General features: G+C 41.2%; 1 protein-coding gene and 1 pseudogene across 4 annotated transcripts in view; both read left to right on the forward strand.

Moving 5' to 3' along the window:
- Positions 1–11712, forward strand: part of prkacba (protein kinase, cAMP-dependent, catalytic, beta a) — a 141858-nt gene extending 130146 nt beyond the window's left edge. For all 4 annotated transcript variants that reach the window (XM_041208024.1, XM_041208025.1, XM_041208026.1 and 1 more), the window contains 4 exons: positions 240–335; positions 669–791; positions 6138–6302; positions 9257–11712. In XM_041208024.1, the coding sequence (XP_041063958.1) occupies positions 240–335; positions 669–791; positions 6138–6302; positions 9257–9382 (510 nt within the window). In that variant the 3' untranslated portion in view covers positions 9383–11712. The remainder of the gene's footprint in view (positions 1–239; positions 336–668; positions 792–6137; positions 6303–9256) is intronic.
- An 11018-nt stretch (positions 11713–22730) lies between these two features.
- LOC121288983 lies at positions 22731–23201 on the forward strand (annotated as a pseudogene).
- The last annotated feature ends 939 nt before the right edge of the window (positions 23202–24140 follow it).

The raw sequence follows: 24140 nt of genomic DNA on the forward strand, positions 1-24140 counted from the left end.
TCCCCTTATATTGATATTCCTGCCAATTGTTCTGCTGTGTGCAAGATGAAAAGCTTTGACATGTCTCTCTTTTTCAGCAAAACCTTGTCTATACTATGCAAAGACCTGGCTATTCCGTATTATTTTTCATGATTGTTGTCTTTTTATGTAGCTTATACTTTTTTGTAAAATGGAAACTGCGCTGAGAAAAAGTTTGTTTCAACTAATGTTGATTTAATGTTAATCTCATATTTTTGTAGGTCACAGATTTTGGTTTTGCAAAAAGGGTAAAGGGCAGAACTTGGACGCTTTGTGGAACTCCAGAATACTTGGCTCCAGAGATTATTCTCAGCAAGGTAAACTCAAGGCAGGAACGGACCTCACAATACTCAAGAAACCTGCCTTTCCGACTTCTCATTCATGTTGGCGTACGACATTATAACTTGCCCACGTAACAGCTGCCGAATTTCAAAATAAATTGTATGTGAGGCACTTGAACAAATTTCTGAAAGTTGTGAAAAGAATGTATGTAAATTCAAGTCTTTCTTTCATAAGTTTCCGTTCAAGCTGGGCAGTTTTTCTGCTTGATAATTTTCCATAACTTAAACAGGAAACTGGCACAATGTAACAATCAACTACTTCCTCTGTGTAGTATACTTGAATGTGTGTGTGTGTTTTCCATTTTGTAGGGCTACAACAAAGCAGTGGATTGGTGGGCACTGGGAGTTCTAATCTATGAAATGGCAGCTGGATATCCTCCATTCTTTGCAGACCAGCCTATACAGATCTATGAAAAGATCGTCTCTGGAAAGGTGAAGTGGGATCATCTTAACAATTTTGTCCAAGAATGCATATTTGAATGGGCAATTCTCACATTCTTTGTTACAATGGGTTGACAGGGATCTGTCTTTCCGGTGTTTGTGTGTCACCTCATCTTTTAGTGCCCTTATCCGCTGCACCAGTTGCTAAACTTCAGAGGTGTTCTCTTATGCCCACCAGTTTTTGGGTGGATATACTGCAGTGGATGCAACAATCGGCTATGATGAGAAACAGGCTTCCATGCCTACTAGCTGTTCATTGATTCCCGCTGGAAAATGTTCAGGTGAAGAAAGCTTCTTGCTGTTCACAGACGCCAGCAATTTGTTTGTCAGCACTCACTGTCCAGGATTACATGTGGAGGGAAAAGAAAGTTTAGTTGGCTACAAGAAGAAATGCCCTGTCTTTTTGTGCCTCCACCCAAAATTTGCCAACTGCTGTATTCACTGTTCTTTATCCAGTGAGATCAGTTAATTCACCAATAATTGGGCTTCTTTCAGAAATTGATGTATATGGGACAATGATGATTGTGTTCACTAAATTATAACTTAATGGCCTCAGTGGCTTAAGAGATTTGCTTGGGAAATTATTTGCTCCTTTTCTTAAAAACTAGCTTCAAGCATATGGAATATGATGTCAAACCAATTTTTAAAAAATTGCTCAAGTCCATTGAGGGTCAGCTTAACTCATATTTGGCAGCACTGTTACCTGTGGGTTAGAAGTTGATGGGATCAAGCCCTATTACTCAACATCATGATGCTACTGAGCGTGCACTGCCATGTCCCAGGTTTAGTATTTCTAATGAGATGTGAAAACAAGTCCCATCTCCCTGTTCAGGTGGACATAAGATCCCATGGCACTACTTAAAGAAGAGTAAGAAAATTCTCCTGATGTCCTGGCTGGCCTGGCATTCATCTTTCAAGAAACACTATCTAAATAGATCAATTGGTCATTTTCTGTTTGTGGGACCGTGCTGTGTGCTAACTGCTGACCCGTTTGTAAATTCCCATTAATCCGTCTGAAATCATATCATCGTTATCATTATGGCACAGAGGGAGGCCATTCGGTCTGTCCTATCCATGCTGGCTGTGCAAGAGAAATTTAGCGAGTGCCCCCCCTCCCCTCGCTTTTTCCCCATATCCCTGCAAGTTATTTATTTTCAGATAATGATCCAATTGCTTTTTGAATGCCATGATTGCACCTCCCTCCACCACACTCTCAGGCAGTATATTCCAGATCCTAACCACTCTATGTAAAAAAAAAAAAAAATTTCCTCATGTTGCTATTGCTTCTTTTGCCAATTAGCTTAAACCTCTTTTCTCGATCCTTCCACCATTGGGGACAGTTTCCCTTTGTTTACTCTGTTCAGTCCCCTCATGATTTTAAATACTCTTTCAAATCTCCTCTCAACCTTCTCTTCTCCAAGGAGAACAGCCCAATCTTCTCCAATCTTATCTATGTAATGAAGTTCCTCATTCCTGGAAACATTCTCATGAGTCCTTTCTGCCTTCTTATGCCTTCATATCTTCGGTGCCCAGAACTTGATGCAACACTCCTAGTTGAGGCTGAGCCAGTGTTTTATACAGGTCTATCATAACTTCCTTGCTTTTATACTCTGTCTCTATTTATAAATTCCAGTCTCCCACACACTTCATTAACAGCTCTCTCAACCTGTCCTGCCACCTTCAATGATTTGTGGACAATATTCCCCGAGGTCCCTATGCTCCTGCACCCCCTTTAGAATTGCATCCTTTATTTTATACAGTTCCTCATTTGCCTACCAAAATGAATCACTGCACTTCTCTACATTAAATTTCATTTGCTGCTTGACCCCCCATTCTACAAACCTGTCTGTCCTTTTGAGGTTTTACACTATCCTCCTCACAATTCACAATGCTTCCAGGTTTGATATCATCCACAAATTTTGAAATTGTGCCCTGTACACCAAAGTCTAAGTCATTAATATTGTGGTTTGGCAACGCAATTAACGCCACTAAACACGTAACAAATCTCTCTGACCGTCAACTCCAGAAAGTGAGGAGTTTGTTCTTGGGCGTGGTTTCAATTTTGGTGTACCTTCCTCCCAAACGGGAAGAGGTATTTGCTGAGTTCAAACTCCCCTGCCCCCAGCTGTCCCGCCACAAACCACCCCTGAAAGCACACTTAGCTGATCTCGCAAACGCACATTGTGGGATTCCGAACGATCTGTCTGACTTTCACATGCATCTCGACCAACTCGCAGCATTGTGAGGCCTTAAGACCATCCTGGACATACACATCATTAAACCTGACAAAGGGACTGAAATAGTCGTCCTTAAAAAGCGTGACTTTATCAACAAGATGCACGCCATTCTTAATGATGGGCCCAAATTTGTATCCATTGGACCTGCCACTCAACATGATTGGACAGCCTTGCTCGGAAGTAAGCTAAAAAAGATGCTTGCTGGACTTGTGTAAGAGCAATGAGTGCTGAGTGAAATGCAGTTTGTCCTCGAGGCTCACTGCATCCACGTATGTATAGGCTGCTCAAGACACACACAAGTGATGTTGCTTTATGCCCCATCTTATCTATGACTGGTTCAGCACAACATGAATTGGCCCATTGGTTGGACGAATATTTACAACTAGTTTTGAGAAAGTTTTCCACATACACGATGAAGGATTCCTTCACATTTGCGAAGGCCATACAGGACTTGCATATCGCTAGCAATGCTGTCCGTGTGCTCATTTGACATTGCTAGCCTATTCACCAATGTTCCACTTAAGGAAGCCATAGATATTTGTGCGGCAGCGCTATATTATGACGATCTAGACTCCCCACCATTACGTGAATCAGTATTCATTGAACTTATGACCTTGGCAATGCACACAATTGAGTTCAGTTTTAATGACACCATATATGCCCAAATAGGTGGTGTTGTCATGGGATCCCCTCTCGGTCCAGCTCTGGCAGACATCTTTGCTGGGTTCCATGAGAAATGCCTTCGATGGAATGACCCCTAACCACCTACATGCTTGCATGTTTCCGATGTGTGGATGATAAGTTCGTTATATTTAAATCCGCAGCTGCGTGTAATAATTTGCTTGTATGTCTTAATGGGCTCCATCCTGCGCTCAAATTCACCTTTTAAAATGGAGCAGTCAAATGAATTCCACTTCCTTGACATGCTAGTTGAGAAGTCTGCCAGGGGCTCTCTGCCACGGTCTAAATGTAAGCCCACCTTCACTGATCAATGCACGTGTTGGGAATCTTACAGTTCCACATGCTATAAGATTGGCCTTATCGGCAACCTTGTAAATGGGTAAATCAGCTCACCATGCAAGTTTTGCACTGAAATAGGGCGCATCAAATGCATCCAGCGAGATAATGGCTACCCTGATCAGATCATTTCACACTGTATATCACGCAAACTCATGAACGGGCCTACGTTTGGCTCTGAAAAGTGACCAGTCTACCTCAGATTACCCGTGAAATATAACGAACTTATCATCCACACATCGGAAACATGCAAGCATGTAGGTGGTTAGGGGTCATTCCATCGAAGGCATTTCTCATGGAACCCAGCAAAGATGTCTGCCAGAGCTGGACCGAGAGGGGATCCCATGACAACACCACCTATTTGGGCATATATGGTGTCATTAAAACTGAACTCAATTGTGTGCATTGCCAAGGTCATAAGTTCAATGAGCAAGGTATATGAGCAAGAGGTGAAGTTAGTTGTTTCACGTTGCAGCTATGCAGTAGCAACACGAGTGGTATTTGTCACTAACAGGATGCTGCCGTCAAGCCAAAAAGGCATTCTGCCTATCGCACAGATGAGTAATGTGGTATGTGAATTTCCGTGCCAGTGTAATGCTAGGTATGTAAGCTGTACATCCCAAAGACTGGCGGATCATATCCAACAATGTGTCCTAGCCGCTGTTTGCAACAGGCAGAGTACAGACCGTACCCAACCAGCCCGTGCTTGCAAAACTCAAAACAAAGTGCCCAATGTAAGGCGTGATTCTGCAGTTGGACAACATTTGCTAAATAATCCTGTGTGCTAAGAATTACCCTGACAACCAATTTAAGATTGTCAGTCTGGCTCGCAGTGTGATGCATTTGTGTGTACAGGAACCTACATATATTAATGCACAGGGCCCTGTTCTTTGCAGACAGAAAGGACATGAAAACACATTGTGCCTATTTCAGCTAAACAAACTGACTCATTCCTCAGGGCAATGCCTTGACCAAACAGAATTAAGCTGCTTGGTTTTAAATTTCAAACAATGCTTGGTACTTAACTGTCAGTCACCTTCACTGGTGCATTCTCCATGGCAACAGCTCTATCAATCAAAGTCCACTTGCCAACCAGTCAACACTGTTCTCATACAATATAAATTGTTGTTTTCCTCTTATATTGGTATTCTTGCAAAGTCTCCTGATGAACGTAAGACAGAAAGTTTCGACAGGACTCTTGTTTTCAGCAGTACTCAAGCTCTGTGCTACCAAATGACTATTTCATTAACATATATATCAGGAATTGCAGAGGTCCTCACAGTGACCCCCTGGAAACTCCACAATAAACTTTCCTCCAACCTGAAAAACAACCCTTCACCATTGAGCTTCTTTCCTGTCACTTAGGTAATTTTGTATGCATGTTGCTGCTGCCTCTTTTATTCCGTGAGCTCTAACTTTGCTCACAAGTCTGTTGTGCATTACTTTATCAAATGCCTTTTGGAAGTCCGTGTACAACACATCAGCCCCCTCTTTTGCCTCATCAAAAAACTCAAGCAAGTTAGTTAAACACAATTTTCCCTTAACAAATCTGTGCTGGATTTCCTTAATTAACCTGCAATTTTCCTTAATTAACAAAGTGACTATTAATTTTGCTATTAATAATGCTTTGAGACATGAAGAAATCTTGGAATCGCTATCTCAGTAACAGAGTACTACTGGCTGCACGTTGGTGATGTGGTTACTGACGAGGCCACTGCTATAGTGCAGCACACACTTGAAGTTATGTTTTCGTACTCTTCTTGATACTTGGAATCTCTGCTACCACCTATAGGTGGAGAGCTAAAGGCACACCTAGGACCAGCCCTTGTATACCAGGGGCAAGGCAAGGTTAATTGACCTCTCAAAGATGCAAATTTCTGGAAGGGACCATGTCCCAGCTGGATCTTTCCACTGTGGGATGTGAGGAAGTTTGGGATATGTGGAAGTTGAAATTCTCTCAATTAGAGAAAAATGCAATGTAGTTAGTAATCTAAAATTCTAATATGTTTTGTGAAATGTGTTGTTCAAACACAGGTTTAGGCTGCTGTCCTCAAAATCTGACTGATATGTTGCCTTCTTTCAGGTACGGTTCCCTTCTCACTTCAGTTCAGACCTGAAGGATCTGCTGCGAAATTTGCTTCAGGTAGATCTGACCAAACGATATGGGAATCTCAAAAATGGTGTGAATGACATTAAGAACCATAAGTGGTTTGCCACTACAGATTGGATTGCCATTTACCAGAGGAAGGTATGTGCTTTATTCTGATCTTTAAAGGAAGTGGATGTTTTGAAATTATTTACTGGATCACAAAATATATTTGTATGGTAAAGAATGAGAGTTTTACATTAATTTTACATTACAACCTGCCTCTTTATAAGTATCTTACAATTAAGTGGCTTTTCTTTTTCCATTGACTGGGGCATCCCATGCATTTCTGTTCCAAGTTTACTTTTTTCCTCCCATTGGACTCTTTGAGCTCAGATCACTTCAGTAAGCACAAGGCTGCTCATTGTACTGCACAACATCCAAAGTGACTCTCACTGATTTAGCTTTAGGATTTTGTATAAATATATTTTTGATAAATTATTTCATATTTTTAGCAAATTCTAACTCTTAAAGTTGCAGGAAGACATTTCCAGCTGCTGAAATTTGCAGCTGATTGCTGCCCTTTGACCCATGATTGTACATCAAATAAATTTGGCTAAAAATTTCAAGAAGTGCTTTTGTGTCGAAAGATTCTGATGACTGAAGAAGCTACTTCAAACCACCAAAATCTCAGTCACCATTCTTTTTATTATCAGCGCCACTCATTGAAATATTATCACCATGAAAACATCATCCTGCATTAACCGTCATGGAGTCATTATGGCCCAGCTCTTGTAGAGCAATCCAATCAGCCCCATTGCCCCACTCAATCCCTGTAACCCTGCAAGCTTATTTCCCTCAAGTGCCTATCAGCTTTGTTTTGAAATCATTCATCGCCTTCATTTCCACCACCCTCATAGAGAGTTTTATCTATAAGCAGACAACAAGTAGCTTGAAGGGAATCTAGTCTGTCTCTGCCTCATAGATATTTTATACTGTACAGATAACTGTAGCCCATTTCACTTGGAACACCTGCCAGTCAAGAAAACAATCCCAGAAGTTGGAGGGAGTCATAAGCTATCGCAGGGAAGGTCTGGCATTTTATTGGTTGCTTGTTTTTGATATGATTCCACAAAGAACACTCTGAACCCAAATTTTCCAAAATCGAGGTGTTTTTGTATTTTAATTTGGAGCCCAGGAGCTGGCACCCTGTGGCCTGGTGCTGACGTGACTTTGTAGGTCCAGTTTTATCGTGTGGACCAAGGAAAACACTTTTGACAATGTGCTAGGAACCAGTTCCTGGATACAGAAATCTCCAAATCTAAATTTAAAGGAAATAAAAGCAGCTTCTGGGTAGTTTGCTACCTGAACCGTAGCAAAGTTCAGGAAATGCCTGACCTTCTTTACAACGCATTTGATTCCCTCTCTTTCTGATTGCTAAGATTTGTCTGTCTTGACTGTTGTTACCATTCTTTTGTGGAATGGATTTGGACTGTTCCAGTCCACAGTAAAGCTACCCTTAATTTGAGGGAATTCGGATTATTGCAGTCAGAGCCAAAACTATGTAGCTGGTACCAAGGTCCCACATGGCAGATTGGTCAGGAAAGTAAAAGCCCATGGGATTCAGGGTAATGTGGCAAACTGGATAAAAGGTTGGCGCTTTGTAACAGGAAACAAAGGGTAATGGTCGATGGATGCCCTTGCGAATGGAAAGTTGTCTCAAGTGGTGTTCCACAGGGCTTGGTGTTGGGACCCTTGCTGTTTGTGTTATATATTAACGATTTGGACGTGAATGTGGGGGGCATGATTGGGAAATTTGCAGATGACACAAAGATTGGCCGAGTAGTGGATAGTGTAGAGGATGGCCACAATCTCCAATATGACATAGATGGGTTGGTGGAGTGGGCGGTAAAGTGGCAGATGGATTTTTAACAAAGGGAAGTGTGAGGTTGTACATTTAGGGAGGTCAAACATTTACAGGAATTACAAAATAAATGGGAATATACTAAGAGGGGTAGATGAAGTGAGAGATCTTGGCGTACAAGTACACAGGCCCATGAAGGCAGCAGTTCAAGTAAGCAAGGTTGTAAAGAAGGCATATGGAATGCTCTCCTTCATTGGCAGAGGTATAGAATATAAAAGTAATGATATAATGTTGGAATTGTATAAAACACTGGTGAGGCCACAACTGGAGTATTGTGTGCAGTTCTGGTCACCACATTACAGGAAGGACATAATAGCTCTGGAGAGAGTGCAGAGGAGGTTTACAATAATGTTGCCAGGGTTAGAAAAGAGTAGCTACGAGGAGAGATTAGATAGGTTGGGGTTATTTTCCATGGAACAAAGAAGGCTGAGAGGTGACTTGATTGAGGTGTACAAAATTATGAGGGGAATAGATAGAGTGGACAGGATAAAATTGTTTCCCTTGATGGAGAATTCTAGAGCCAGGGAACATAGATTCAAGATAAGTGGCAGAAGGTGTAGGGGGGCCATGAGGAAGAACTTTTTTACGCAGAGGGTAGTGGGTGTCTGGAATTCACTGCCCAAGTTGGTGGTAGAGACAGAAACTCTAAACTCTTTAAAAAGTACCTGGATCTGCACCTAGATTGCTGTAAGCTGCAGGGCTATGGCCTGGGTGCAGGAAGGTGGGATTAGAAAGGGCACCTGGGTGTCCTCAGGCTGGCATGGGCAAGATGGCTGAATGGCCTCCTTCTGTTCTGTAATTTTTCTATGGTTCTATGGTACAGGAAATGAAAACGTTACTTCACATTAATGAACTGCACTGATGTGCGCCTGTAATTGAAGCCTAATGTTTGGAGTCAGGTGGAAGAAGCTTCAACTGCTTATAATCTCAAGTTAGTGTCTGAATTCTCACAGATTATGTATGTACAAAAAAATGGAGAGCTCATTTCTACACTGTCGTGCACATTATTTTGTTTAAACGACGCAATTGGTGAGTGTTTTAGTATTTGCTTTTCAGCTCGATTAGTGGCTTGAAGAAAATTTGCTCGGTGATTGCAGTGGGTTCACATGCCACAGTAGAACTGTTGTCCCAGAGATATAATTTCAGTGACCTTTATCTATCTCGCCCTCTTACACTTTGATGTTGTTTTCAGGTGGAAGCTCCATTCATACCAAAGTGCAGAGGCCCAGGCGACACCAGCAATTTCGATGATTATGAAGAGGAGGACATCCGTGTCTCTTTAACCGAAAAATGTGCTAAAGAGTTTGCTGATTTTTAGAGAGAAACAGACCGTCAGGGCTTGTATTGGGATCTTTGCACTCTGCTAACAGATGGGGTGGAGCGGAAACCATCTTATTCGTCGAAACAATTACTTAGTTTCTTCATTCCACAAGGCTGAGATCCTTCTTGCCATAATTCATGTGTGCAGTTAGCACAGCCCTCATACACAGGCACATTTACGCAAAGCACTACCTGTGCTACGACACAAAAACTAGACCACTTTCTTATTGTTTCCTTCCTTCCTTCCTTTGTTCTCCAGCAGTTGCCTTTGTGTCATGTAGTTTGTTTTTTCCCCCTTTAAAAATGGCAATTTGCAGAGAGTGAAACATTTTGTTTAAGTGTAAAGTTAGAGCAAGTGTTTCAGGATTTTTTTGCACTTGGTGTGACTTAGCCCAAAGTGAAAGCTGAACGTTGCTTCTAGTGTTCGCCAGCCACAATTCCTGTCTGTCGTGTCTGAGAGGTCACAGTTGTAGAACACCTTACCTTGTAGAAATTAAGAATCAGACTCCTAGAACCTAGACAGCATTTTTGGCATCATTTTTTTTTTTGGAAGTAGTACTTGTTCTCTGTGTATTTATAAATAGACTGAACAAAAGCAAGTTCTCCTGGACATGACCAAAATGAAGTAGAATTGATTGGATGGTTGGAGCAGGGTATGCAGAGCCTGTGCCTTGAATACTCCTGTACTATCAAATTCAGCTGCCCTTCCCAATTTTTTACATTCATCTGGGGAGGATCCAGGCCCAACGTTCACCGGATGCTGCAGTCTGCTGAACACCATCAGAGCAAAGCTGCCAGCAGGTAATCTTCAGACTAGCTTTGTCTCCCTGTCATTTGTAGCTGTGTTGCACCAGCATGTCAAAGCATAGTCAGTTGGTGGGGTTACTCTCCCACAACTCAAATTCCATTGTGTGTTCCTTTAGAATGATGAACAGGAGAGAGAGGGATTCCTGTTACAGGTGGAATACTTCAAAAGGAAAAAGAAAGCAGCATCAGATACTATCAGGGAATGGAAACGTGAGATTGTTTTAATCGTAATGATTTGACATCAGAAATCCTAACAGGTGTGGTAAATGGTTTTCCGCACGGATTCAGTCACTAGCTGTATACAATATACTGAGCAAATGCACTATTTGTGCGTGCATTGGGGCTGTAGTCCTCCATTTTTGTTTTAAGATGCTGCAGAATTAAAGAAGGTCACTGCCAGGATTGTGTTTGATTCCGAGGCACAGTGTTGTGTTGCCGAAATGATGTTTGGGCAAATGCTAAAAGATTAATCACTCCATAACTAGCTTTTCAGACTATTAATTTTTAGTGCTTTGGTTCATGCATTGCAAAATACTTAACACAGTTAACAACTGCCATGTTTCCACTATCTTTACAATTTTTTTTATATATATATATATAAGTTTGTCTCCCTGGGAACAGAACTTAGAGTTTGCAGGTGTTAGGCTCAGCTATTAGGTAGATGCATTGTCATATAATGACATAATCTGTTGCTACAGGAAAGGGCTAGTGCTTTCACGTGCTAGCTGAAGCATTTTCCTCATGTATTTCAGTGTTGTTAAATCATGGGTTATGGATTCAGTGGATCTGTACATGCTAACATTTTTTTAACCAGTTCATTTTAATCAGATTAGTTTTATTTGTACACTCTTGGCACTCAGTTTTGATCTCTTCCTCTCGTGCATATGTATATATACATATATATATATTTATATATTTATGTATGTATATGAAATAAACCTCTCTAATGGTTTAAATCGAAATGGTTTCTTATGTACAGAAGCAGGCTGAATTCAGATTGGTTCAAATGGATACAGGAAAGGAAAGCAATGAGTTTTAACAAACCAACTTGATTTGGCATAGAACCAGTGTATTTGCTTGAGTTAGCACTAAAGAAACATTGACACAATGTCCTCTTAACCTGAAGGGAACTCATGGAAGTAAGGCCTTTGTAGACATTTGCATTACCAGTATGAGCTGTAATATCAAACATTCTGTTTGTCGTCTTGGCTGTCAAAACATTTGCACAACAATGTCCATTTATGAGGCTGACACTGACAGCAGTTTTTTCATCCACCCGTATTTACCTGTATGTGCAAGGGAAGTATAAGATACTTTGCTGTAGCAGATTTTATGTAACTAAAGAAATGTAAGGTCACATTAATAAATTTAAAAGTTCCTTTGTATGAAAATGTTAAAATCTTTTTGTATTTCATTTAGACTGAGGACATGCTGTTGTATGCTAGCTGTATGCGATAAATTCTACAGTAACTTTGTTGTCGTTTATGGACTTAAAGGTTTTAATAAACGCTGAAGATCACATTTCTGACTGGCTTATGTGTTATTAAAGCTTTGACAATCTGATGCTGTGTATAAAGTGTTACAGCATTTTTTTTTGGGGGGAGCCTCTGTTCACGGGGAGGAATTCTAAAATCAATGTTTTTATTTGTTAAGAATGTGTTCTTTTACAGGGAGCATGGAACATGTTTTTGTGTCGTGAATCAGTTTAACCAGTACTTTGGGCGTGTATGGTGGGTGCCTATTTACATCAACTTCAGTTTGCTACTTGTATTAAAAAAAAATAAGAAATTTCTGTGTACTGCCCTGTTTATGAATAATCCCGAAAAAATTGAAATGAGGGCATGCTAGGCACGGTACCGGTTTTCCTTACTCTGGATTTTCTTCAGTGTTTTAACGCATCTTTCACAACTTTCTGTACTTTCCATCACTGTAGAAGGATTCTTGAAAAAAAGAGCGGCTTTTCCTTCCTTGTCCATTTCCCCACCTCCTTTTCCTCCTCCAGAGGTGTTGATTCCTTTCTTCGGTATGATTGTGTGTGTTGACTCTCCCTGTACCTTGGCAGGGTGGCCATTATTTCTGCAAGACCCTCGACAGATGGTTCAGCTGAACCCAGACTTAGTGACCTTCCCCCCCGCTCCCCCCATTCTCTCTAACTTGAGGCACCACGTCCTATTATGGTGTCACCATCCTATTTGAGGCCAGCTAATTCAGCATACATTGGATTTGGGAACAGCATTCAACAACTATTCTAAGTGGTGTGCAGGTATTATGTGTAGACCATCTTGTATTATAACTCAGAAGTACTAAATGTCAAGCAAGGCTTTACATTTTTAAAGCCTAATATTTAGATCTTCAGTCTCTTTCTCACTCTTGAACTTGGCTCTGGAATTGTGTGTCAAATAGCACGCAATAATTTAAGCTTGACACTGCTGTCCTTAACCATTCAACTCTATACTGGATTTGGGTCCCACACCAACAGGGTTGACTCTTAACTGTCCTCTTAAAGTGGCTTAACATGCCCCACAGTAGTATCGTACTGGCATAAGGACATAGTTACCATGGCAGCAACACCTATATCCCAAGAATGAAGAAATTAAGATAACTTGTGTCCTGTTTAACACTGGTTAATTCTTGTAAAGTTTCAACCGTGTTAGGGCTTTTGAAACTATAGAATTTGTCTTATTGCTGGTGGTGAAGTTTGCTGCTCTTAATGTTGGCTTGTCAAATGAGAGTTTATGGCACCAAAGTGTGTGTTTGTTTATCGGTGCTGTTGCTGTACTGGGCCTAGCATAATGTAATAATTTAGCTATTTAGATTGTGAATCGCATGAATTACAAGTTTCAATTTGTTTTGGAATACTTTTCCTTTGCTTTTTACCACACTAGAACTTTGTACTTTCTGGTCAGTTTCTAGTATTGCACTGTATTGCCATCTTGTTAATCAGTGAAGAACGATTGCATTTCTTCTTTAAGTGTAACTTTTTGTTAATCAGTCTTCACTGGAGGCTTGTTTGCCATCTATTCAATAAGCAAACGTGTGGGTGTGCTGAGGTAATTTCAAGGTAATACCGCGTTGCTTTTATGTGGTGTCTACTTTGAATAAGGTGAAGAGCAGTGGCATTTTTTAAACTAAAAGGTGTACCTGTTGTTTATTTTGGATTGAAACAAATACTCATGGCAATTGATGGACACAGCCTGCAATACAGGTAATTACTTTTCTTTCAGCTTCTAAAACAGTGGTCCACGACCTTTTATGTACCACAACTAAAAGTAGGCCTGAGCAGGTTAATGCAGAACCTGGCTTTAATGCTACACATCTGACATTTAATGAATTTAATAACACTCGGCTCACCAATCACACAACAGGAACAACGGGGAACTTAAGAGGGGTCACTTGGCAATCTGACCCCCCTTATGAAAAGATCTTACTTATCTGAAAATGACGTAGAACTTGAGTTCAATTGAGCTTTATTTTCTCCCTGGTGTCATGATGAATCAAGATTCCTACATATAGAAAACACCTTATGACACTGGTTACTGCCTATGCAAGCTGGGGGATATTTATGAACAGTGATGAACCTTCCCTTCTGAGAAATATCAAAGGGCAGCCCATTGCCCTATAGTTGTGGTAAATAGTTTCCAAGCATTTTCAGTCATTGAGTATGTTCAACAGTCAAATGAGTATGTTCAAAGCAGAGGTCGATAGGTTTCTAGATACCAAATCATCAAGGATGAAATGAGCAAATAGAAATGATTTTATTAAGATTGAAGTGAAAACGTGCATTAATAGCTTTACAATAAACAAATGTAGTTATGAGAGGTCTTACTAGGCATGATGGGATATATAGCCTGTACTGTGGGAAACCAAGAATACAAGTTGTAAAATTTAATGACCTTCACAGGCTACGTGAACAAACGTTAGGGCGATAAGAGAACAGACCGACGGAGGAGTGGAGGGGGCTTGCTGTTAGATCCAAGACACTAACAGCCGCCCAGGGGCTAAAGAGTCAAATAACAGGGAACACCTGCGAGCTTGAACTGTCCAGTTTGTTTATTAGGTTTTGCAATGTTGTGTGTTAAAATAACTGAAGGTTGTATCAAGCAGTGTAGTGAAATGTAATAACTAAAGGCTATAAATTTGTGTCTCAGACTTTTCATCAGAGAGACAGACCCTGGAAAACCAGGGTACATCCCTCCCAGCATATGCTTGAATTAAACTCTGCTTGCTTGAATCTCTCACACTCGAGTGGTCATTTTTGCCACCACAAGGGGTAGAGGGATAGGAAGATCGCATTGAGGTAGAAGGATCAACCATGATCGAGTTAAATGGCGGAGCAGATCAAGGGACCAAATGGTCTACTCCACCCATGTTCCTATTTTATCAATGGTGAACAATCTCTGGCTGGTTTACCAAGGTTGTTAAATTAGAATAGGCCATTTAGTCCCTCGAGCCTGTTCCACCATTCAATTAAATCATCGCTGAGCCATACCGCAGCTTCATTCAAATTTGCCTGTTTCTCGCAAGATAACATTTTTTTTTAAGAAGAACACTCCATTCCCTATGCTCAGATGTGTGCGGCTGTCTTTAAATTGTTAAGGTACGAAAATACATCAGACAAATGAGCTAAAATAAAAGCAAAAGTACTGCGGATGCTGGAAATCTGAAATAAAAACAAAGTGCCAGAAAATTTCATCAGGCCTGGCACCATCTGTGGAGAGAGAAGCAGTTAACGTTTCGAGTTGAATATGACTTGTTCGGAAGGAAAGGTGGCTGTGAAAGTGAGTTTCGGTAAGCACCAGGAGGGAAATGGAATGCAATGAAGGGGGACAAAGTGAGGGAGACAAACGGAAGCCCCATCAGAGAAGTGCAAAATTTTTTCCTGAAAGAGAAGCGGCAGTCAATTAAGCACTAAAATAAATGCCAAATGCTGGAGATCTGAAATGGAAACAAAATGCTGGAAAAACTCAGCAGATTTGGCAGCATCTGTGGGGCGAGCAACGAGAGTAAAGGTCTGGAGTTGAATATGGTTCCCTTTCAGAACTGAAGAAGTCATATTCAACTTAATGTTAACTGTTTCTCTCTCCACGGATGCTGTCAGACCTGCTGAGTTTTCCCAGCACTTTGCTTTTAAGCCAAACGAGCTACACCAGTTGGCTATTTATTGACAGGAGTGACCGTTTCTCTTTTAGGACTCAAAGTAACTTATTTGGCGGTTCAAAACATACGCACCAGTTTCCCTTGAAAGCCACTGACAATTTTCTGAAAAAGTCTTATGATTTAGAATCAGTCCACATTCAAATGGAAGTTTTAAAAGGTGAGCAGGCTATTTTCAAAGTTACTGTCCTACCAAGCGTTGCAGGCTTGTTGGTGTAATCATGATTTGCCTGCTTAAATGCCTTAGGCAATAAAACTTATTTAGAACTGTCTCTCTTAGTTGTTAGGGGTTGCATCAAAAACCTCACTGCTAAATTAAATCACACTTAACATGATGCGACCGGCTGAATGGAAATACTTTAAGACAGTATTTTAACTGAAACCAGCCCAGCCTCCTCAAACTGTTTGACAATCACCACCACCTCAAGGGCAATTGGGGATGGGCTGCAAATGCTGACCTTGCCAACAACACCCACACCCCATGAAAGAATAAAGCAAACTCAGCTGGTGGAAGTCAACACATCCATTTAAGTTTTTTATTCATTTACAGGATGTGGGTGTCTCTGGCTAGGCCAGCATTTATTGCCCATCACTAATTGCCCCTGAGGGAGGTGGTGGTGAACTGCCTTCTTGAAACACTGCAGTGCAGGTGGTGTAGGTACACCCACAGTGCCGTTAGGAAAGGAGTTCCAGGATTTTTACCCAGTGACAGTGAAGGAACTGTGATGTATTTCCAAGTTAGGATGGTGAGTGGCTTGGAAGGGAACCTCCAGGTGATGGTGTTACCATGTGTCAGCTGCCCTTGTCCTTCTAGATGGTGGTAGTTGTGGGTTTGGAAGGTGCTGTCTAAGGAGCCTTGGTGAATCCTTGCAGTGGTTTTCTGGATGGTACATACTGCTGCTGCCATGCGTCAGTGGTGGAGGGAGTGAATGTGTGGATGGGATGCCAATCAAGTGGGCTGCTTTGTCCCGGATGGTGTCAAGCTTCTTGAGTGTTGTTGGAGCTGCTCTCATCCAGGCCAGTAGCGGGTATTCCATCACATTTCTGATTTGTGTCTTGTAGATGGTGAGCAGTCTTTGGGGAGTCAGGAGGTGAGTTATTCAGCACAGGATTCGTAGCCTCTGACCTTTTGTAGCTGCAGTATTTATATGGCTAGTCCAGTTTCTGGTCAATGGTAACCCCATGATGTTGATAGCGAGGGATTCAGCGATGAATGTTTTGGGGTGATGGTTAGATTCTCTTGTTGGAGATGGAAATTGCCTGGCACTTGTGTTGCAGGAATGTTACTTAACACTTGTCAGCCCAAACCTGGATATTGTCCAGGTTCTTGCTGCATTTGGGCATGGACTGCTTCAGTATCTGAGGAGTCACGAATGGTGCTGAACGTAGTGTGAACAGCAAATGTCCCCATTTCTGACCTTATGATGGAAGGAATTTGGCATGTACAGGGTAGGGTATTAACAGCCCAAAATAATTGGTCCCTTTGCATTTGACTCCTATGGTAGCAGCAATTGGTTAGCAACATTTGTTTGATATGGCTGTGTTCAAAGAGGCTGGTATAAGTGATAGGGCCTGTACTCTCCCATTTAGTACCAGAAGGGACATTTCAAAATTTAATTTTTAACCCATTTTTGTTCCTGCTGGGAGGTACACAAGGTGGCATCAAGAGTGCCTGAACACCAATTAACTTCATCTCAAACTCCTGTATCCAAAGTTTTGTATCTTCCATTCTAATCATGAAAAATGGAGATCAATTAATCTAACTTTGTCAACAACAACTTGCGTTTTTATAGCATCTTCAACAATAAGAAAACATCCCAAGGCAATTCAGGAGAGTTATCAAGCAATATCTGGAAGGGAGCCACATGAGATATTAAGACAAATGACCAAAAACTTGGTCAAAGAAGTAGCTTTAGGGTAATTACAAAAGAATGAGGGCAGAGTTGGCTGACGTGAACTGGGGAAGGAGTTTAGCAGAAAAGAAGGTTGATGAACAATGGCAGACGTTTAAGAAAATAGTTCATGGCTCTCAATGAAGATATATTGCAGTGAGGAGGAAGGATTCTAGGAAGGGGATAAAACAACCCTGGTTAACAAAGGAAGTTAAGGATAGTATCAAATTGCAAGCAAAAACATACATTGTGCAAAGGTTAGTGGTAAGCCAGAGGATTGGGAAGGTTTTAAAAACCAACAAAAGATGACAAAAAGAAAAAAGAGGGTGAAAATAAACTTTGCGGGTAAACTGGCAAGTAATATAAAAATGGTCAGTAAGAGCTTTAAATATATAAAAAGGAAGAGAGACACCAAAGTGAACATAGGTTCCTGAGAGAACGAGGCTGGGGCAATAATAATGGGGAACCAGGAAATGGCAAAGGAGTCGAATAAATACTTTGCATCAGTCTTCACGTAGAAGACACTAATAGCATACCAAAAATACTAAATAATCAAGGGACAAAAGTGAGGGTGGGAGGAAATAAATACAATAACTATCACTAGAGGAAAAAGTACTAAGGAAACTAATGGGACTAAAGGCCAATAAGTCTCTTGGACCTGATGGGTTGCATCTTAGGATATTAAAGGAAGTAGCTACAGAGATTATGGATGCACTGGTAGTAATCTTCCAAGAATCCTTAGATTCTGGAAAAGTCCCAGAGGATTGGAAAACTGCCAATGTAACATCCTTATTCAAAAAGGGAGTGAGACAAGAAACAGGTGACTATAGGCCAGTTAGCTTAACATCTGTCATTGGGAAATGTTAGAGTCTATTATGTAATAGCAGAGCATTTAGAAATGCATAATATAATCAGGCAGAGTCAGCATGGCTTCATGAAGGGGAAATCATGCCTGACAAGTTTATTAAAATTCTTTGAGGAGGTAACAAGCAGGGTAGATAAAGGGGAACTTTGTCGGATTTCTAAAAGGCGTTCGATGGGGTACTGCACATAAGGCTACTAAGATAAGAGCCCATGGAGTTGGGGATAGTATATTGGCATAGATAGTGGATTGTCTAATAGAAGACAGAGTTGGGATAAGGGGGGCATTTTCAGGATGGCAACCTGTAAATAGTGGAGTGCCACAGGAATCAGTGCTGAGGGCACAATTATTTACAATAGATATTAATGACTTCGGTGAGGGAAGCAAATGTACTATTGCCAAGTTTGCAAATGATGCAAAAATAGGTGGGAAGGCAAGTGGTGAAGATGACAGAGTCTACAGAGGTATATAGACAGGTTAAGTGCGTGGGCAAAAAGTTGGCAAATGGAATATAATGTGGGAAAATATGAGGTTGTGCACTTTGGCAGGAAGAATAGAGGAAGCTGAATATTATTTAAATGGAGAAAGACTGCAGAAATTTGCAGCACAGAGGGATTTGGGAGTCCTCGTGGATGAATCCCAAAAAGTTAACATACAAGTTCAGCAGGTAATAGGGAAGACATGGAATGTTGGTCTTTATTTCAAAGGGAATGGAGTATAAAAATAGGGAAGTCTTGCGAAAACTATACAAGGCACTAGGTAGACCACACCTAGAATCCTGTGAACAGTTTTGGTCCCTTATCTAAGGAAAGATATACTGGCATCGGAGGCAGTCCAGAGAAGATTTGCTAGGTTGATCCAGGATATAGAGGGATTTTCTTGTGAGGATAGATTGAGTAGGTTGGGCCTGTAATCATTGGAGTTTAGAAGAACGAGAGGTGACCTTATTGAAACACGTAAGATTCTTAAGGGGCTTGACAGGGTAGATGCTGAGACGCTGTTTCCCCTTGTGGGAGAATCTAGGACCAGACGGCATAATCTCAGAGTAAGGGGTCACCCATTTAAGACAGAGATGAGGAATTTCTTCTCCCAGAAGGTAGTGAATCTGTAGCATTCTTTACCGCAGAGGGTTGTAGAGGCTGGGTCATTAAGTATATTCAAGGCTGAGGTAGACAGGTTTTCAATCAGTCAGGAAATCAAGGGTTATGAGGAAAAGGCAGGAAAATGGAATTGAGGATTATCAGATCAGCCATGATCTCATTGAATGGGGTACCAGACTCGATGGGCTGAATGTCCGCCATCTACTCCTATGTCTTATGGCCTAATGCTTAAAGTATGGTGTATTGCCTAAATTTTGGTCACTGTAACCTGGAAGTATTACACTTGCAGGTCATTTCAATGAAGGGATTTGCTGTTGAGATTTTGCGTCTTTCATGATTCCTAACCATCAGCTTTGGTTAATGCCCTTTGGCGCAAGATCCAACCATTGGTAGCAGATGGCATAATGTAAGCACAGCTTCAGGGCAGATTTAAGACTATGCGTAGTTCTCCCTTCTCCCTTCTCCCTCACATAGCCCTTCAAAAGACTCCCTGAACCCTTTTGGGTTGAAACCTCACTGACACTGCTTAATTTGTTCATGAGATTCTTTTGTCCATGATCCAACTGATTAGCAGCTTTGTTGACACAGCAGACAGAGGAACTTCATCAGACAGTTTTTGGCAACACTTGATTAGAGCAACTTAATTTCAGCACCTTGCCTTTGGGATTGTATCGCAAAGGGTAGAAGGGGAAAATAGACAAAAATACAGGAGAAAAACATGTTCTGTACTGGTTAAGATAGCAACACTGCTGTAGCAATTTTAAGTACAAGCTTACAACTACTGAACCTGGTGTTTTGATGGTCAATGATAACATCGAAACTTACTGCCAATGAAAGTTAAGACGGGAGGTGTTGTAATGAAAGATTTAAGGATTAAACGTGCTTCTTATTGGTGTTATTGGGATGTTTGCACTGCCAGTTTTCAAATGCACACCTCTTGTCAGCCAGCTGCAATGTACAACTGACAAGGCCCACTGAAAACAAGCCTTTCAGGCCACTAATCTTAGCAAATGCTGACAATCTTGAGCTCAGTTTGCAGAAGGCAGTGCAAAAGCTCGTGCCTGTGAGAGCTGGCAGCCCCACGGCTCCACTATGCCAATATATAAGAGCCTTGGCAAGAGCAATGAGGCCCCATGTTAGCAAGCTTGGCTGTAAGAATTTCATGTCATTTACAACAGGGAAGGTCACGGAAGGTCTTGCCCTTGTTAGTTAGTGGTCGCGATAAAATTAGACTCATTGGAATTATTTAACATTCCATAAAACAATAGAAGTCTACAGCACAGAATGAGGCCATTGCTCTATCATGTCTGTGCCAGTTCCCAGAGAAAGTGCGTAATTTTCTTTCAATTTCAGTTTGTTTTGCCTATCTGAAAACTGTATGAAATAAGATACATAGAAACATGAGAGCTTGTTTCTTAGACATGATTAAACATGTGAAGTCAGTGCTCATTGACAACCGAGGGACAGTCTCTGATGGCCGTGACCTCTCAATGCTGACTGTTTGGAAGGGCATTGGAAGAGGCGAGGCGAGCAGAAACAGAATGCACAGCTGGCGGAGAAGAGAGCCCAAAGGAAAACGGACACCAGCGGACCCTGCGCCTCCTCAGTCCTCTGCCTTCCTCGACAGGAGATGCAGCAGAGACTGTCATGCCAGAGCGGGACCCTCCTGAGTCGCACCAGGTGATGTTTAACACAGAGTTGACCACCGAGTCGCAAACCATCATCGCACAAGACAGAAGGCCGACCAAAAAAAAATTCAGGTTTTACTGTAGAAATGATGCAAAGTGTTTTCGAAAGATTTAATTAAGATGGAGAAAAGAGCGTTTTACGATTCCAGTACAAAGATTCGCACTGTAATATGCTGAAGGAAATTAACGGCTGTAAGCTGTAAATTTTACCTGAGCAATTAGCCCATGTGAATGCTTCAACGCTGCATGAAATCACGGGTGCTTCTATTGGCGCCTGTTCTCTGATGTTTTACTATTACAATTATTGCAATATAAAGTGATGATCTAAGCTGTTATCAATGTGACATGTATTAAATCCAGAAATTAACTCCATTTCAAGGATGTGTAGATTTATTGGTTTATTGATGTTGGCATAAAGAAATGAGCTTAAGATAAGGGAAGATTATGCATGTCATTCTACGATGCATACAGGGCTTCTTAAAATGCTGAGAGAGGCTTTTGACATTGAGCAGCCACTGACCATCCTGCATTTGGAACAGGTGATTTGTCTTTGTACAGAAGCTGAACTCACCATTCTCACTTTTTTGTATCAACTCTCTCTCTCTCTGATTATGATGAAACTGTTCATCTTTTGGGACCTTGGTGATTTTTTTTTTCTTTTTTCCCCACAAAATGTTTCAGTTTTTTCTATTCTTTCATGAAATTTGAGTATCACTGGCGAGGCCAGGATTTTATTGTTGATCCCTAACTGTGGTCAAGGTGAGCGGCTGCCTTGCACCACTGTAGTCCCTAATCACCCTTGAGAATAGTCAACCACATTCGGACTGGAGTCACAAGTAGGTCCAGACCAAGTAGATTTAGAACTAGATGCTTTTTTACAATGATTGACAATAGGATGTTAGTTTCATTACTGAGACTAGCTTTCAATTCCAGATTTAATTCCACCAGCTCGTCATGGTGGGATTTGAACCCAGAGCATTAGCCCGGGCCAATGGATTACTAGTCCAGTGACATTACCACTGCACCACCCTTCCTTTGAATTCCCAGCCTCTGATCTGCTCTTGTCAGCACAGTATTTATGTACCTGGCCCAGTTCGATTTCTGGTTGCTGATAATCCCCAGGATGTTAATGGTGGGGGAATTCAGTGATGGTAATCCACTTGAGTATCAAGGGGCGATGGTTGGATTCTTTCTTGTTGGAGATAGTCGTTGCCTGGCGCAAATGTTACTTGCCACTTACCAGCCCAAGACTGAATGTTGTTCAGGTCTTGCTGCCTATGGACATGGACTGCTTCAATATCTGAGGAGTTGCAAATGGTACTGAACATTGTGCAACCATCAATGAACGTCCCACTTCTGACCTATTGATGGAGGGAGGGTCATTGATGAAGCAGCTGAAGATAGTTGGACCTAGGAGATGATCTTGAGGAATCCCTGCAGCAATACCCTGGGCTAAGATGATTGACCTCCAACAACCACAACCATCTTCCTTTGTGTTAGTTATGACTTCAACGAGTGGAGAATTTTCCCCCTGATTCTCACTTGAATTAGTGCTTACAAATAGACTTGCAAACATACACATCTGTTTTTAACTTACTGTTTTCTTACACTTTGACCTTAAAAGAGGGGAGGCAATGGGATGGCATAGTGGTATTGTCACTGGACTGGTATTCTAAAGACACCAGGGTAATGTTCTGGGGACTTTGATTCAAATCCCACCACAACAAATGGTGAAAATTGAATTTAATGAAAATCTGTACTTAAAAATGTGGCCTACAATCATACTAGTCTGAAAGCATCTGATCTCAGAGTCTAAGTAGACTGCAGTTTGGTTCATACTTGGATGGGAGACTGCCTGGTAATGCAAGGTGCAGAAAGCTTTTTCTTGCTACTGGCCGCCATGGTCTACAAGCAATACATGGAGATCAGCATGTGGCCTGCATCGCCTTTGGCCCTCATGCTGGCAAACTTGTGATGATTGTTGATGTTATTGACCAGATCAGGGCATTGATGGATAGCCCTTGTAATGGAGTGCGGAGACAAGCAATGTCATTCAAATGCATGCAGCTCACTGATTTCAAGATTCAAATACCCCACAGTGTCCACCACAGGGGTCTGTGAAAAGGAGAAAATCACCGAGAAATGGGAAGCCATCCATCGGGCAAAGGAAATTGACCCCGTGCAAAGAGAGGTAAAATGATGGACTTTGACCAAGGTCATGAAGGCCAAGAAAACGAGAAACAGAATCATCAAGCACCGGTTGTCAAAGCTGAAGAAGGAAACTGACAAGGAAGCACAAATAATCATCGTTTAAACAAAACCAATAAACTTGATACCAACTTTTTAAAAAAAAAACATGTGCCTTGGACAATAATCTCCCTCAACCAAACACCATTAATTAGTGTTCGTTTATCTAATTGCGGTTTGTGGTATTTTGCATGCAAAATGGCTAGCACATTTCCATAACTAATTGTCATTACACTTCAAAGCAATTGTATCTGGGAGATGTATCTGCGGTGAGATGTTTTAAGACATGAGGTGCATTGAAAAAGCAAGTCCTTTTTTTCCATTTTTAATTGAGTCTTGCCTAGTCATGGAATTGGCTTTTGGACAGCCTCATGCAGCCTCTGCCTTTATTTTGCTGGTTATCTTTAACCAAGAAAACCAGATAACTGCCCATCTCTTTCGAACAAGTCAGATGTTAAAAATAGTGCAGCGCAAGTGGTTTTTCTGGGGTGGGGGAAGGTGAGAGGTATGAAAACTGGCTGATCGTAAGAGTTGTTTTCAGGGTTTTAGGAATAAAATTTGGTTTAAACTAATGTCGCCAAGCTCCGCTGCAAAATTCTTGCCTGTGAAGGAAACTGTAAGCATGGTTTTTTTGGAATTCCCCAAAGTCATGGACGCTGCAAGATTTCAAGTAATAGTTTGTTCGCCTGGCCAATTTTTAATGTTTTGAGGGGTTAATTAAATGCTGAAAAAATACCTTCAAAAATGTACTTGCACTTGTGTCTCACATAATCATGGCAATCTGGTTTATGCCTTACATTAATATCACAAACTGAACTGATTTCTACAGTTAGTGAAAGATCAGTCATCTAATAGTAGGTATGTGATATTGTTATTCTGTGTCCATTTGAGCTGTGGTAAATACCCAGTGGTACAATTATATTAGTTAGAAAGACGGATGTGCCCCAGTGAATAAATCTTGGAACGACTCTATGTGTTAGAGAATGGTTTATGCTCACATTGACAT

The sequence above is a fragment of the Carcharodon carcharias genome, chromosome 16 (assembly GCF_017639515.1).
Source record: "Carcharodon carcharias isolate sCarCar2 chromosome 16, sCarCar2.pri, whole genome shotgun sequence".
Classification (NCBI taxonomy): Eukaryota; Metazoa; Chordata; class Chondrichthyes; order Lamniformes; family Lamnidae; genus Carcharodon; species Carcharodon carcharias.